The 16,420-nt window shown below is 40.2% G+C and overlaps 1 protein-coding gene across 1 annotated transcript in view; it reads right to left on the bottom strand.

The window, feature by feature from the left end:
* Window positions 1-1,713: 1,713 nt before the first annotated feature.
* The window catches only part of F5 (coagulation factor V), a 57,384-nt gene continuing 42,677 nt past the window's right edge, over window positions 1,714-16,420 (bottom strand). The window contains exons 18-26 of the mRNA XM_069946049.1: window positions 15,798-15,977; window positions 13,842-13,958; window positions 13,662-13,733; window positions 11,995-12,089; window positions 10,024-10,179; window positions 8,618-8,762; window positions 6,588-6,739; window positions 3,189-3,371; window positions 1,714-2,169 (exon numbers count right to left, since the gene is read on the bottom strand). Of these exons, the coding sequence (XP_069802150.1) occupies window positions 2,026-2,169; window positions 3,189-3,371; window positions 6,588-6,739; window positions 8,618-8,762; window positions 10,024-10,179; window positions 11,995-12,089; window positions 13,662-13,733; window positions 13,842-13,958; window positions 15,798-15,977 (1,244 nt within the window). The 3' untranslated portion in view covers window positions 1,714-2,025. The remainder of the gene's footprint in view (window positions 2,170-3,188; window positions 3,372-6,587; window positions 6,740-8,617; window positions 8,763-10,023; window positions 10,180-11,994; window positions 12,090-13,661; window positions 13,734-13,841; window positions 13,959-15,797; window positions 15,978-16,420) is intronic.

The following is a 16,420-nucleotide window of genomic DNA, read 5'->3' as shown; positions in this document are numbered from 1 at the left end:
GTATAGTATAGTATTGTATATTATTGTATAGTATAGCGTAGTATAGTATTGTATAGCATTGTATAGAATTGTATAGTATAGTATTGTATAGTATAGCATTGTATAGCATTGTATAGTATAGCATTGTATAGTATAGTATTGTATAGTATAGCATTGTATAGCATTGCATTGTATAGTATAGTATAGTATTGTATAGTATAGTATAGCATTGTATAGTATAGTATAGCATAGCATAACATAGTATAGTATAGCATTGTATAGTATTGTATAGTATAGTATAGTATAGCATTGTATAGTATTGTATAGTGTAGCATTGTATAGTATAGTATTGTATATTATTGTATAGTATAGCGTAGTATAGTATTGTATAGTATTGTATTGTATAGTATAGTATTGTATAGTATTGTATAGAATTGTATAGTATAGTATTGTATATTATTGTATAGTATAGCGTAGTATAGTATTGTATAGCATTGTATAGAATTGTATAGTATAGTATTGTATAGTATAGCATTGTATAGCATTGTATAGTATAGTATAGTATTGTATAGCATTTTATAGAATTGTATAGTATAGTATAGCATTGTATAGTATAGCATTGTATAGTATAGTATTGTATAGTATAGTATAGCATTGTATAGTATTGTATAGTATAGTATAGCATTGTATAGTATTGTATAGTGTAGCATTGTATAGTATAGCGTAGTATAGTATTGTATAGAATTGTATAGTATAGTATTGTATATTATTGTATAGTATAGCGTAGTATAGTATTGTATAGCATTGTATAGAATTGTATAGTATAGTATTGTGTAGTATAGCATTGTATAGTATTGTATAGTATAGTATAGTATTGTATAGTATAGCATTGTATAGTATAGTATAGCATTGTATTGTATAGTATTGTATAGTATAGTATAGTATAGCATTGTATAGTATAGCATTGTATAGTATAGTATAGCATTGTATAGTATCATATAGCATAACATAGTATTGTATAGAATTGTATATTATTGTATAGTATAGCGTAGTATAGTATAGTATAGTATAGCATTGTATAGTATAGTATAGCATTGTATAGTATGTTATAGCATTTTATAGTATAGTATTGTATAGTATAGTATTGTATAGTATAGCATTGTATAGTATAGTATTGTATAGTATAGCATTGTACAGTATCATATAGCATAATATAGTATTGTATAGAATTGTATATTATTGTATAGTATAGCGTAGTATAGTATTGTATAGTATAGTGACTACAGCTGCCTGATGTTCTCTTCTGCATACACAGGGAGTGTATATGTATCTTGGAAGTGTTGGCGGGGGACACCAGGGGGGCATGGTGAGGTAAGAATAGGCTCAGAAATGTACGCCAGGTAAGAGGTAAATATAGGCTTCTCCAAAGTGTTAAAAGGGTTCTCTAGTTACTTTTTTTCTTTCAAATTAACTGGTGTTATATAGATTTGTAAATTACTTCCAGTACTTATCAGCTGCTGTGTGTCCTGCAGGAAGTGGTGTATTCTCTCCAGTCTGACACAGTACTCTCTGCTGCCATCTCTGTCCATGTCAGGAACTGTCCAGAGCAGGAGAGGATCCCCGGGGGCTCCCCACATGTTACATTTCTAGTACATTACTGGTTTGCTTATGGGCTGCGGTAACTCACAAAGAAACCATAAGAGAATATAATAAAATCCCCCACACTCATATATCACCATTATTTCCTGCAGAAAACTTTTTTTATTCATTACAAAATGTGAAATCTCCAGGAAGAGCAGATGTAGAAAAATAGATACAAATGAATAGTGTGCGTGGTGCGCCGGGATCATGACAACAATCATAGTCCAGAGCAAAGTTATAAATAATAAACTAAAAAACTGCTATAATAAACAAAAAAATTATAAAAAAGTTGAAATTTCAGGAACTTTTCGATTCTTCAATTCACTACAAAAGTAAGCTGGATGTCTGGCTGGGTTCTAGAATAGTGGAAGCTTCAACATAAAAGTCAGTACAAAGTGCAGTGATCTATAGGTCGCAGCCGTAGACTTCCAGCCTCATCACAATGCTCTGACTCCAAGTTTTGGGAATAATCCTCAGATACTGCGAAAATATGGGTGGATCAAAGTCGTTCTTGGCGTGTCCGTGGGCATTGCTGTTTCCTTTAAATATCTGAAATAATAATAATAATTAAACAACAATAATAATAAAAAAAATTATTATAAAATAATAATAAATAACAATAAAATAATAAAAATAATAATAATTAAACAACAACAATAATAAAAATAATAATGAGTAATAAAATAAATAATAAAAAAATTAAAATAAAATAATAAATAAAAAAATTAAAATAATATTAACAAATTTTAGTTTTCAGCAATTTGCTGCTTATTTTTCTGTATTCCATATGAAGTCGACCATAGATGGAACCATTTTATTCTGCTATAAATAACAGACACTATGACAACCCTGACGGACTTTATTGACTGTTAATGATGTACATTGTCCGCCATTGGTTTCCTCTGTGAGCCATGACTACAGCTCACCTGTCTGCTTTGGTTCATACTTCCCCATGCAAAAACATTTCTGGAGCATCTCAACCCTGTGTCTGTTATTCTTCCTGGAAATGTTTGAGTAAATTGACAACTAGGCGTTATCATAACTGGGCGTGTCCATATACACCTGACATTGTCCAATCAGTGCTGACAGTGTCAGAATGTTTAGAAGCTTATTGGCAAAAAAAAAAAAAGCTTAAAGGGGTAGTTCAGGAAAAAAATAAATAAAAAATTCTTTCAGATCAACTGGTACCAAAAAGTGTCAGAGATTTGTAACTTACTTTTATTTTTAAAAAAATCTCTCGTCTTCCAGTGCTTATCAGCTGATGTATGTACTGCGGGGAGTAGTCTGACATAGTGCTCTCTGCTGCCACCTCTGTCCATGTCAGGAACTGTCCAGAGCAGCAGCAAATCCTCATAGAAAACCTCTCCTGCTCTCCAGACTAGAAAGCATAAATCACTTCCTGCAGGACATACAGCAGCTGGAAAGTACTAGAAGACTGGAGAAAGTAAATTACAAATCTCCGATAAATTTTTAATTTTTTTTTTTTGCTGAACTACCCCTTTAACCGTATAAACAGTATTACTGTGTAGTTATATAGCAAACATCCATTCTTCCTCTTCTATAGTTACCTTCTCCATTGAGGTGGAACTGTCCATGTAGGACTTCCAATCACTTCCATTGTCGCTGTACTGGACGCTGTAGGACTTCACATACAACTCGCTCCCCAAGGATTTGGCACCTTGTGTCGTTATCCCAGTGATTTTCTTTTTCACAAGAAAATTAATTTGAAGCCACTGCCGATTGTTGTTTGACTACATGAAAAATACAAATATTTGTGTAACACAGTATATACAGTAATTACTATTTAGAAGGGAGCTCCAATTTTTTTTTTATCACAAATCAACTGGTGTCAGAAAGTTATATAGATTTGTAATTTATTTCTATTTAAAAATCTCCAGTCACCCAGTACTTATCAGCTGCTGTATGTCCTGCAGGAAGTGGTGTATTCTGACACAGTGCTCTCTGCTGCCACCTCTGTCCATGTCAGGAACTGTCCAGAACAGGAGAGGTTTTCTATGGGGATTTGCGGCTTCTTTGGATAGTTCCTGACATGGACAGAGGTGGCAGCAGAGAACACAGTGTCAGACTGGTAAGAATACATCACTTCCTGCAGGATATACAGCAGCTGATAAGTACTAGAACACTTGAGATTTTTAAACAGAAGTAAATTACAAATCTGTATAACTTTCTGAAACCAGTTGATTTGAAGGAAAAATAATAATAATCGGAGTTCCCCTTTAATTTTATTATTATTACTCTTTTAAATATGCTCTACATATATAACTCAGTTCTATTGAAGTAAATGGAGCTTAATTGCAAACTACACCTGAACTGGAGACAAAAGAGGGGGAAAAGTGGCCGTGTTTTTGTAGCGCTGGATAACCCCTTTAAAGGGATTATCCAGCACTACAAAAACATGGCCACTTTCTTCCAGAGACAGCACCGCTCTTGTTTCCAGTTTGGGTGCAGGTTTTTTATAACTCTGTTCCATTGAAGTGAAAGGAGCTTAATTGCAAACCACACCTGACCTGGAGACAAGAGTCGTGTTGTCTCTGGAAGAAAGCGGCCATGTTTTTCTAATGCTGGATAACCCCTTTAAGGTGTTTTTTTTTTTTTTAGGAATTACATTCTTAAAACTTCTACACCATCAGGAATATTACTTATAAACCATTAGGGCCCATTCACACTGAGTAAGACAGGAAGAACAGAGGAACCACCGCCTTGGACTCCGCCTGTCTCAATGTAATGTGTTGCGCGCCTCCGCTCTCCGCTCAAAGAATTGACTTGTCAATTTTTTTAGCAGAGAGCAGCGGTGCACGTGGCATCGCATTGGCACACTGAGGCAGGCAGGGGCTCTGCACAGAATTCTGCCACTTTTACTCAGTGTGAACATACCCTTAGGGGCCCTTTACACTACGGAATCAGCTCAAAAATTCAGTGCGAAACCCCGTTCACACGTGCCGGCGGCCGGGCAGGAAGTCAGCTATCACATAGAGTAAGGAAGCAGCAGGAGGGGAGAGCGGAGGGGGATGATGGCTGCAGTGATGAGCGGCTCCCCCTGCGCGGCATCGCGGCGTCGATCTCAGCCATATAACCCGGCTACTACTCTCACATCACCTGCACATGCTATGAGCAGGTGGGGAGAGTAGTAGTTGAGAGTAGTCCACAGCGGCGGCAGTGGCGGGTGTTCGGTAGCGGCGGGCTTACTGTGATGTACTGATTGCTTACATTTATGGAATACTTTGGGGAGCAAGGACACTTGCTCCCCAAAGTATTTCATAAATGTATTCAATCAAAAACACTGTATATTACATTACATACACATCCATTGTAATTCCAATGGAGTGTCCAGCAGGGGCGCACTATATATATAAGTCAATGGTACTCTTTGACTTCTATATATTGTGCGCCCCCTGCTGGACACTCTATAGGAATTACACCTTTCGTCGTGACGTCACTGCTTCTGAGAGAATTCTAACACTTCCTGGTACACTAAATTAAGGGAAATAGCAGTATAGGAGCATTTCCCATAATTAATGTACATTAGAAAATTGTATAACTTTCCATCAGTAATAACATATAAAAAAATAATTTTCGCCGGACTTCTCCTTTAACCTCTTAAGGACATAGGACGTACCGGTACGTCCTATGTCCTCATTAGCACTTTAAAGCGGGGCCGCGCGGCGGCCCCGCTTTGAAGTGCCGCGATCCCGGGTGCCGCGTGTAGCCCGGGACCGCCGCTATTAGCGGGCACGGTCCGATCGCCGTGCCCGCTAATTAGCTAATCGGAGGCAGCTGTCAAAGTTGACAGCTGCCTCCGATTACCGGAGGCAACGTTTCCCTGGTGTCTAGTGGGGGAGATCGCTCCTCCGGGACCTTGTCCCGGAGGAGCGATCTCCGTTACTGATGCCGGCCGGGGACGCGTCCAAGATGGCGCCGTCCTCGGCTCGGCACTCGTTTGTTTCCGGCTGCAGCAGCCGAAAGCAAACGAGTGCCGATCTCATGGATCTCTGCAGCATATCTATGCTGCAGAGATCTCTATGAGAGATCACAGTGTATATACTAGAAGTCCCCCAGGGGGGCTTCTAGTATATGTGTAAAAAAAAAAAAAAACGTGTTGTTAATAGTAAAAATCCCCCTCCCCTAATAAAAGTCTGAATCACCCCCCTTTTCCCAGGTTTTAAATAAAAGTAAACAAATAAATAAATAAATAAACATGTTTGGTATCGCCGCGTGCGTAATCGCCCGAACTATTAATTAATCACATTCCTGATCTCGTACGGTAAACGGCGTCAGCGCAAAAAAATCCCAAAGTGCAAAATTGCGCATTTTTGGTCGCATCAAATCTAGAAAAAATGTAATAAAAAGCGATCAAAAAGTCGTATATGCGCAATAAAGGTACCGATAGAAAGATCACATCATGGCGCAAAAAATGACACCTCATACAGCCCCATAGACCAAAGAATAAAAGCGCTATAAGCCTGGGAATGGAGCGATTTTAAGGAATGTATATTGGTTAACAACGGTTTGAATTTTTTACAGGCCATCAGATACAATATAAGTTATACATGTTACATATCGTTTTAATCGTAACGACTTGAGGAACATGCATAACAAGTCAGTTTTACCCCAGGGCGAATGGCGTAAAAACACATTTCCCCCAAATAAAAGAAATGCGTTTTTTTTTTCAATTTCACCACACTTTGAATTTTTTTCTGGTTTCGCAGTGTACTTTATGCAAAAATTCAGCCTGTAATTGCAAAGTACAATTAGTGACGCAAGAAATAAGGGTTCATGTGGGTTTCTAGGTGAAAAAATGCAAGTGCTATGACCTTTTAAACACAAGGAGGAAAAACCGAAAACGTAAAAACGAAAATGGGCCATGTCCTTAAAGGGTTAATCTCCCCCATAGACTGTAATACATTTTATTAGGTCCCGAAACCCTCTGTAAAAATGTATTTCTCTACCTGTGCTTGCCAAGCATTAACAAGGCCAGCCATATTAAGACGTGCCAGTGAGGGTACCCATGCAGACGAGAACCAGGGAGACTTGTGTGAGGAAGCTGTCATTTGTTCATCTTTGATCCTATAGTTCTCCAAACCAAGTGGTGCAGAACAGCCTTAAAAGAACACATCATGTTACATTGCATTGGGGAAATATAGTCAAGAAATATGCAAAGATGATATAGATAGAAAAATACAGAAATATTCTCGGTAGTAGTGATTAGCAAACAGTTCAGAAGTTTGGGTTCGGCCACGTTTTTTTTCGAACCCGAGGACTTGGCATTTGGCTTCTGGCGTCTGGAGAAGTTGGTTGACGCCCTAGAGCTGCCAGCAAAACATGGATGTCCCGAGACTCCCTGTGGTGGCAACCAACTTCTCCAAATACAGGGCTTCAAATGCCAAGTTCTCGAATTTGGAAAAACATGGCCGAACCCTAACTTCCAAACTGTTTGCTCACACTATTCAATAGATGATGTTATAAAACAAGGAATTCAGTAATATAATTGGGAGTCTACATGTCTTGAGTAAGGGTGGGTTCACACTACGGAATCTGCGTGGATAAGTTCTGGCGGATTCCGTCACTTGTGCCCGTTTATGGTGGCACACCAGCTCTTTAGACACCTTTCCATTCTATAGCTGGGACGATTCCGCTGTCTGACGAAAGAATTGACATTTCAGTTTTTTGGGCGGAAAGCGTAATTGGCCTGGCCATAGAATGGTAACCATGGCACGGGTGGAGAGGAATGAACGGGAACGAGCGACGGAATCCGACGAAACTTATCCGTGTGGATTCAGTAGTGTGAACCTACCCGAAATGTGCAGAGTAGTTCTAAAGTGATAATTATGCTGGGGCCTGTCTACCCCAGTATTGTTTAGTTTCTTAAAGGAGAAGTCCGGCGAAATTTTTTATTAAAGTATTGTATTGCCACCCAAAAGTTAATCAAATCACCAATATACACTTATTATGGGAAATGCTTATAAAGTGTTTTTATTCCTGCACTTACTACTGCATCAAGGCTTCACTTCCTGGATAACATGGGGATGTCACTTCCTGGATAACATGGGGATGTCACTTCCTGGATAACATGGGGATGTCACTTCCTGGATAACATGGTGATGTCACAACCTAACTCCCAGAGCTGTGAGGGCTGTGGCTGCTGGAGAGGATGATGGCAGGGGGACACTGAGGGACACGGGGCACTGGAGGGACACTGAGCATCCCACTGCCATCATCCTCTCCAGCAGCCACAGCCCGCAAAGCTCTGGGAGACGGGCGTGACATCACCATGTTATCCAGGAAGTGACATCACCATGTTATCCAGGAAGTGACATCACCATATTATCCAGGAAGTGACATACACATGTTATCCAGAAAGTGACATCACCATGTTATCCAGGAAGTGGCATCAACATGTTATCCAGGAAGTGACATCACCATGTTATCCAGGAAGTGACATCACCATGTTATCCAGGAAGTGACATCACCATGTTATCCAGGAAGTGACATCACCATGTTATCCAGGAAGTGACATCATCATGTTATCCAGGAAGTGAAGCCTTGATGCAGTAGTGCGTGCAGGGAAAAAAGCTCTTTATAAGCATTTCCTGTAATAAGTGTATATTGGTGATTTGTATAACTTTTGGGGGCTATACAATACTTTAATAATTTTCTCCAGACTTCTCCTTTAAGATAGCTACAACTCAATATCCTTTATCCACAGGATAAACGTAGGGGGAAACGTAGGAGATTGCGGGGGAGGGCTCGAGTACAGCTCTCTTCCAGCTTACTGTCTCTTTCCGGCAGCTCCATAGGAATGAATAGAACTGCCGGTCACGTGCTGTACCTGCGGCTCTATTCATAACACAGAAGCCGGGGGCCGATAAGTAAATTGGCAGGGGGCACAGAGGTCAGACCCCCCCATCTCCTACTTTTCCCCCATCCTGTGGATAGTAAAACTGTTTATTTTTTTCTGCAATACCTCTTCAAATCTTACCTTGTATTTCACATCCCAAAAGCTCCATACGAAGAGCAGGCTGAGTGTTGAACCTTGTAGGAAATAACCTGAAGTATCGCGCAGTAATCGGCGGGTCAAACTGGTTTTCCTTTACACTAGTTGAGTCAGAATTTCCATCGAAAAGCTGGAAGTGTAATAAAATGTTACAGTATGGTATAGTGCTATGATAGGGCATGATATTTAGCTGCTGCCCACTGTCATATAGTATACACAAGATTAAAGTAATAAATGTGTACTCTATAAGGGTTGTTTGATTTCTGTTTGCTGTGGAGATCTTAAAGGGGTTATCCGGTGTTAGAAAAACATGGCCGCTTTCTTCCAGAGACAGCACCACTCTTGTCTCCAGGTCAGGTATGGTTTGCAATTAAGCCCCATTCACTTCACTTAGTTGCAAAACCTACATGCAAACTGGAGACAAGAGCGGTGCTGTCTCTGGAGGAAGGTGGCAATGTTATTGTATCACTGGATAACCCCTTTAAGTCCCTAATTTACACCTTGTAAACTAAGGGTCCTTTTACATGTGGCTGTGCAAGGACGCAAACAAGTGTAGATCAGCAAGATTGGTGCTCATTTGCAGTGCCTTTATTACACTGCATAATAAGACGCACATGCGTGGAAAGATCCCACAGGATTAGGTTATTGCAAACACACATTGACAAAGGCTTGTGAAAAAAATTACAATCCCTTTAAAGGGGTACTCCAGCAAAAATATTTTTCTTTCAGATGAACTGGTTTCAGAAAGATATATAAATTTGTAGTTTACGTCTATTAAAAAAAATCCCAAGTTTTCAAGTACATATCAGCTGCTGTATGTCCTACAGGAAGTGGTGTAATTTTTCCAATGTGACACAGTGCTCTCTGCTGCCACCTCTGTCCATGTCAGGAATTGTCCAGAAATTTTCTATAGGAATTTGCTACTGCTCTAAATAGTTCCTGACATGGACAGAGGTGGCAGCAGAGAGCACTGTGTCAGACTGAAAAGAATACACTACTTCCTGCAGGACATACAGCAGCTGGAACATTGAGGATTTTTAAATAGAAGTGATTTACAAATCTATACAACTTTTTAAACCAGTTAATTTGAAAGATTTTTTTGCTGGAGTACCCCTTTAAATAAAGAAAAACTCTAGGAACCCCTTACTTTGCCAATATATGGCAGCATAGGCTAATATTAATACAATATGGGTTGTCATCTTCAGACATTAGTAATCCATGCATACATGGAAAGATCTGACTGTATTTGTTCTTTCCCTAGTGGTAAATAAAAATTTGGACAATGAGAAGAGAATTTAGTTGTAAATCTGGTAACAAAGTTGAATACTGAATATGCCCCATGTCCTAATATTGTAATAAAAAAAAGTAATACAATACTCTCTAACTCTTACCTTATGTATGGCTGTGCTGTTTCCTTTGAAAACATTCCACTTTTTCTTGTCTTTACTATATGCAATAAAAAACTCTTTGATGTAATAGGAGTTTAAGTATTTACTTGCACCTTGAGTTTGGATTCCAGAGATTAGGTAGATTTTTTGCAAATCAACCTAGAATATGCCAAGAAGAAACAATATTATATATACTTCTAGTTTTTATTCCAGCTTGTCTGACTAATCTGGCAAAATGTATAATCAGAAAATCACCCATTATCCATACTGTTTTCTAATTTAAAATTTTATTTTCTTTTTTTTTTTTTAAATCAAAAGCCAGTGTGCCGGAGATTTGTAATTTGCTTCTATTAAAAAAAAAAAATCTTCCAGTACTTATCAGCTGCTGTATGCCCTACGGGAAGGGGTTTATTCTTTCCAGTCTGAAGGGCAGGAGAGGGATTTGTTACTGCTCTGGACAGTTCCTGACATGGACAGAGGTGGCAGTAGAGAGCGCTGGGTCAGACTGGAGAGAATACACCACTTCCTGCAGGAGTATAACATATTGACCAGTCTAAGGAGCCCCTGGCTTTCCCCAGAGCCCGCTGCAAGGCAGGATGGGCTTCACTGCGGGAACTCCCAGGTCGCCACACTCAGAGAAGGTCCCAGGTGACCACCGACTGATGCTAGAGAAGAAGTACAGGAGCCTGGCACTAGATGCTCTTCTTCTGCAGTCCCACTTCAAAATATAAAGTACTGTTCAGACTGAAGATGAGCTGAGAATTAAAGATGGAGCAAGATCCAAATGTCTAAAAGGATGCGAGGAAGCGGAGGATAGCCAGGGAGCACAGACGTGGTTTCCTGACTGAAACGCACCAAGGTAGCACAAAGGTGTGGAGGTTGTGGCTATATAAACCTTTAGGTGACCAGGCTAGAATTCTGTAGAACCTGTGAGCTGAGCTATAAATACAGGTGAGCAGGCACATGCCTGCCACTAGAGGGAGCCCAAACCTCCTGGAGACCAGCTCAGAACAGGAGAGTGTACAGACGACCACAGGGCCGAGCGACCTGCAGCAGGTAAGGGATAACGGACAGGACCACCTGCTGTTACAAGGACATACAGCAGCTGATAAGTACTGGAAGACTTGAGGTTACAAAGTAAATTACAAATCTCTGGCACCAGTTGATTTGAAAGAATTTTTTTTTGCTGAACTACCCCTTTAAAATAATCTGAAAACTTGCCGTTTTCAGTCTGGTAAATAGGCCTAAAACTAAGATCAGTCTCCCTGCTCTCTCTGTGGAAGTAGAAGGCTCTATAGATGAAGCTCATTGCTCAGCCCCCTCCTCCCTGTGGTACGACTACTTCAAATGATCCCAACCTGCCTGCTTGGCTTGAGCGACGCAGGTATCTTAAAATAATTGGATATAAAAAAAATGTTTATAATATGTTTATCAATTGCATATATTTTACAGATGATGAGAATTAATTAATACTAATAAAAAATAATTAATAATAAAAAAAGTAGTCGTAGTCGGCCTGTGTAATAGGACCCTCAGAGCTATATGTACAATATACAAGACAATTATAACAATCAATTCATGAACTAACTACAGTATTTTTTCACACAGGTGGATTATGGATATGGAAGTCACCAATTCATGTACGTACTAATACCATATAAAACTTCTAGAGTGTATGAAGTCATATGAACTGGTGGTCCTACAAGGTATGCTAACAACACACTGGCTATTTTATATTGTATTGTCTTTATATTGTATTGTTCACTAACAAAAATAAATCTTATATTAATTCCATAGCTTCTTATTTTTTATGTATTTTTCACAATTTTTCTGAACTATTTGCCTCTGTAGAGTATATGCACATGTTAACATTGGTCATCTCTCATAAAACATTTTGTAACATCCAGTTGAATAAATATACAATTATTTTAAAGGGAACCAAGAGCCAATAACTTTTACCAATAATAAAAATACCTGAATCCAGGGCAATGAGGATTTATTCACATGTGCGCTCCATGCGTTGTATGAGCCCCCATTGTGTAGTCTGGCTAATTTAGGCTCCCAAGAATCTATAAAGCAGAAAGAGAAATAAAACTAATTCATTTATATTATTAGGCTATGATCAGATGCTGTCACGGAACGGCCGGTCTCAGAAAACATCATCCCGGCTGGTACTGCAGTATCGGCTGGATGATCTTTAGCGCCGCTGAGTTCTGATGCGGGAGGATCCGTGCGTGCCCGCATCAGAACTCTCCACTGCAAACAATGGAGCGTGCGGCCGGAGCCGCACGCTTCATTGTGTGAACTGACAGGGTTTTCTGCGGCTGCTAATCATTGAATAACGGCCACAGAGAACTGACATGCCAATTTCTCGCGGCGCCGCTAGGGTTCCCAGATGGAGTGTATACTATGTGTATACACTCCGTCCGGGATTCCCTCAGCCTGCAGCACAACGTAAGTTACGTACTAATCACGGCCATTGCAACAACAGCCGCGATTACCGCCGAACTTACGTTGTGTGAACATAGCCTTACAATGGTTTTGTTGCTGCAAAGTGGCGGATTACTGTTTTTCCATGGAGATAAAATAAAGTTGTTTCTCAGTAAGGGTAAAAGCATAACTAGAGTCTGTCATAAAGATTTGTGGAGACTTAATGGCCATTCCTGCTCCACTAAGTATTCTAAGAAGTAAGGATTTGCAAATAGCTCTCACACCAATTGGGCAAAGTGTCTATCCTAATCAGTGTTTCACTCCATTTGGGAGTCTTAGGACATTGACTGGGGATTTACGCCAGGCCAAACACTCTCGCCAAAAGGAAAGACTGCCCATCTGCAGACAGCTGTTTCAGGGTTATTGCCCCTCATCAGTGCAGAGCAGGGTGTTGGCTGGAGAGAGAGGCTTATCGATGTCTGTCAAAGGGTTACTAGTCCTCCTTAAAGAGACTCTGTCAGTAGGTTTATTCCGCCATATTTAAGGGTAGCATAAACTAGTGACAGAGAAGCTGAACAGATTAATGTATCACTTACATTCTGTGCAGCTGATTCAGGAATATCCTCCTGAATAACATGGACAGTAAGTAGTCCTCTGCATTATATGCTTGACCCGGTAGTCCTCATTATTCAAGAGAAGCAGAAAACTCCGCCCACCAGCTGCTGATTGGCAGTTATCTATCCATGCTGTGTATAGGCAGTCACCTGTCAATCATCAGCTGGAGGGCAGGGATGGGGGTGTGGCAAGAATCCTATTCTCCTGCATATTAGGAGAACGGCTGAACAGAATGATGTAAGTAATGCACTGATCTGTTCAGTATTCCTGTCCTGGATGAAACAACCCTAACGTAAAATCCGTAAAAAATACGGATGAGTTATCATTTTAAACCATTCCCATTTATTTAACTATCATCTTCCCCTTTTTTACAAAAATATGGATTGCGGATGTAACACGGATGAAATGTTTGTGGATTGCGGATGAAGATTGCAGACATCATATATGGTATTTGAGAACTGCTGAACATGTGAATACAGCCTACTGTAACTCCCGAACTTTTCCTGGCAGATCTGCCATGTTTCTCCTGCCAACCTTGTGCTGTCGTGTCTCGGTCTAGTGTTACTTTTCATGACTTGTAAAACTATTGCACTTACCTATATAATGTGATGCTGTGATCTGCTCATCAGATATAATTCTGCTTGCCAGGCCAAGAGGAAAGTTACACCCTGATGTGAAATACAACACAGTTATATTAAGTTCTGGGCAAAGCTTCTACTTCCATAGAGGCATATTGGTAACCTACATGACAAGCATCGGGGGTCATTGCAATTTACCTTCATCTGCAACACTGAATACTGTTTGCATCCCTGCTTGCTGATATTCTGCAATTTCAGTATCCAGCAGCCAGATTCCGGCCCTTGCTGGCTTTATTTCCACTGTAGAGAATGTACCTGAAAGAACACAAAATCATATCTGAATGTGAGATCCTAAGTTACACATTGATATAAATGCCCAGAAAACAGTAAGCGGTACAGCTATCCCATTACCTCCACCTTTTATTTGCTTTAGGGTAAAACAATATCCACACAGATGGAAAATGCAACGGCCAATAATCGGCCGTGTAAAATGCCCTTAAAGTGGTACAGGCCGGTACCCAAAATGCTGTTACCGTTTTGTTCACTTCTTCACATCATGCTTGGACCGGGGGTCTGCCTTTCTCCTAGGGTCATAAGAGAAAAAGATCATTGATCTTGGGGAGACCAGCCAAAGATAACAATGTCAGCAGCTGGCGGTGTTATCGTTTGGCTGGTCTCCCTGAGATCAGCGATCTGTTTCTCTTATGGCTCTACTAGGCATTGCTCCCACCCAGCCAGAATCCTGCTCCACACTGATGAGGGGCAACACCCCGAAACAGCTGTCTGTGGATGGTTACCTGGCCTTGGTTCTTCCCTTGTCATTACATTGACTTATAGGGCCACTTAATATTTTTGGTTTTGGTGGTTTCCTTACAGGAGCCACCCCTTGGCTGAGTCCTTCCCAGAGGAATATCTCGCTAGTCCTGTGTTTGGAGACTTTTAAATAAGGCTCCATGGGCTCTTCTTTTTTGCATATTTATCTTTTTCCTAGGGTTGGTATTTTGGCAAAAAACAAGTTTTATTCTGGCGGCGCAGCAAGGTGAGGAGTCAATAAGGCGGAAGGGCAGAAAGGAGAACTTTGTTAAAAAAACAACAAAAAATACAGTGCAGGCAGGGAGTGGAAAACATAATAAAGAATGTACACTTACCGGTCTCCATGCCTCACGCAGCACCGTGTCCCCACTCCTGGACCCCTGCCCGGACCCGGATGATGGATGCCCCGCTGAGCCAGCAAGTGACTGGGGAGGGACCCTGCTGTAGTCACTGATTGGCTGAGCAGGTACTTTACCTCGGGTTATGACATACCAGGAAGCTGGGAGAAAATTATATCAAGGGAGGGGGGGTCGAGGAGTCTGTTGACTCAGCACTGCGGGTCAAGGGAACTGGTAAGTATATATTCTTTATTATGTTCCCCCCATATGCAATTTTTTTGTTTTCCTGGAGTTCTCCTTCAATCTATGCTCACATACCCCCAAAACGATGGCCATTTTAATTGGACGCCTGTCATTGAGCGAGAAATAACGTTTATTACTTTAAAACAACGGACATTATTACACAAACAACAGCTGTTGTTTTGAAATACCGGACATTATTTGTCGTTATATGACAGGCGTCCAATAAAAACTGCTGTTTTGGCAGTGTATTAACACAGCCTGAGACTGGGTTCGCACTACGTATACTTCAGTCAGTATTGTGGTCCTCATATTGCAACCAAAACCAGGAGTGGATTAAAAACACAGAAAGGCTCTGTTCACACAATGGTGAAATTGAGTGGATGGCCGTCATATAACAGTAAATAACGGCCATTATTTCAATATAACAGACGTTGTTTTAAAATAACAGCAAATATTTGCCATTAAATGGCGGCCATCCACTCAATTTCAACATTGTGTGAACAGAGCCTTTCTGTGTTTTTAATCCACTCCTGGTTTTGGTTGCAATATGAGGACCACAATACTGACTGAAATATACGTAGTGTGAACCCAGCCTTAAGGTGGACACTAACTTAGTAAATAGGGAAGTAGAAGACAGGATCCAGAATAAGATTTTAGCCCTGTGACATAACAAGACAATCATAATAATGAGTATAGACCTAAAGACGGGTGATAGAAATAAACCTACACGACTGTTGTACAGACATGGCATCTTACTTACCAGGTGTTAGAGGATAAGCTGGATACTGAAATTCTGCCATCATTTTTTCCGTTATCATTTGACCATGGAAATTAACCACATGGATATCCTTTGGTCCTCCCATGTTCAACATGTGCCACCTGACCGGTTCATTTTGGTACATATTGAGACCTTGGAGGTTGTATGTAATTCCATTGATGGCTGGGGAATAACAAAGAAAGTAGGAAGACAAAAAGATTATCATTACCATATTATTACTGTATCAATGGTCCTTTAGGGAGAGCCCGAGGGAAAACATTTAAAGGGATACTTAAGCCATTATACATATAGCCCATCTGTGGAATGAAACTGATGGCTGACGGTCTGACTGATAGGGCACTTGGCTTCTATCTCTCCCATATACGTATATAGAATGTATAACTGCTCAATGGGGTCAGCAGTCAGAACCTCTGATCAAATACTCATTACCTAACCTGTTGGCCATTTAAATAGCTGGAGTGCCCCTTTAATAAAAAAAAAATTTGGCAGAATCACCTAACAGAATGTATGTGTAAATAAAAAAAAATTGGCATTTTTAAAGGGGAACTCTGGCAATTTTTTTCCTCTTTCAAATAAAACGTCAGAAAGTGATATAGATGTGTAAA

This window comes from Dendropsophus ebraccatus, chromosome 11, assembly GCF_027789765.1.
Source record: "Dendropsophus ebraccatus isolate aDenEbr1 chromosome 11, aDenEbr1.pat, whole genome shotgun sequence".
NCBI lineage: Eukaryota > Metazoa > Chordata > Amphibia > Anura > Hylidae > Dendropsophus > Dendropsophus ebraccatus.
The sequence above is the reverse complement of the archived record's forward strand: the minus strand, read 5'-3'. Positions and strand labels throughout refer to the sequence as shown.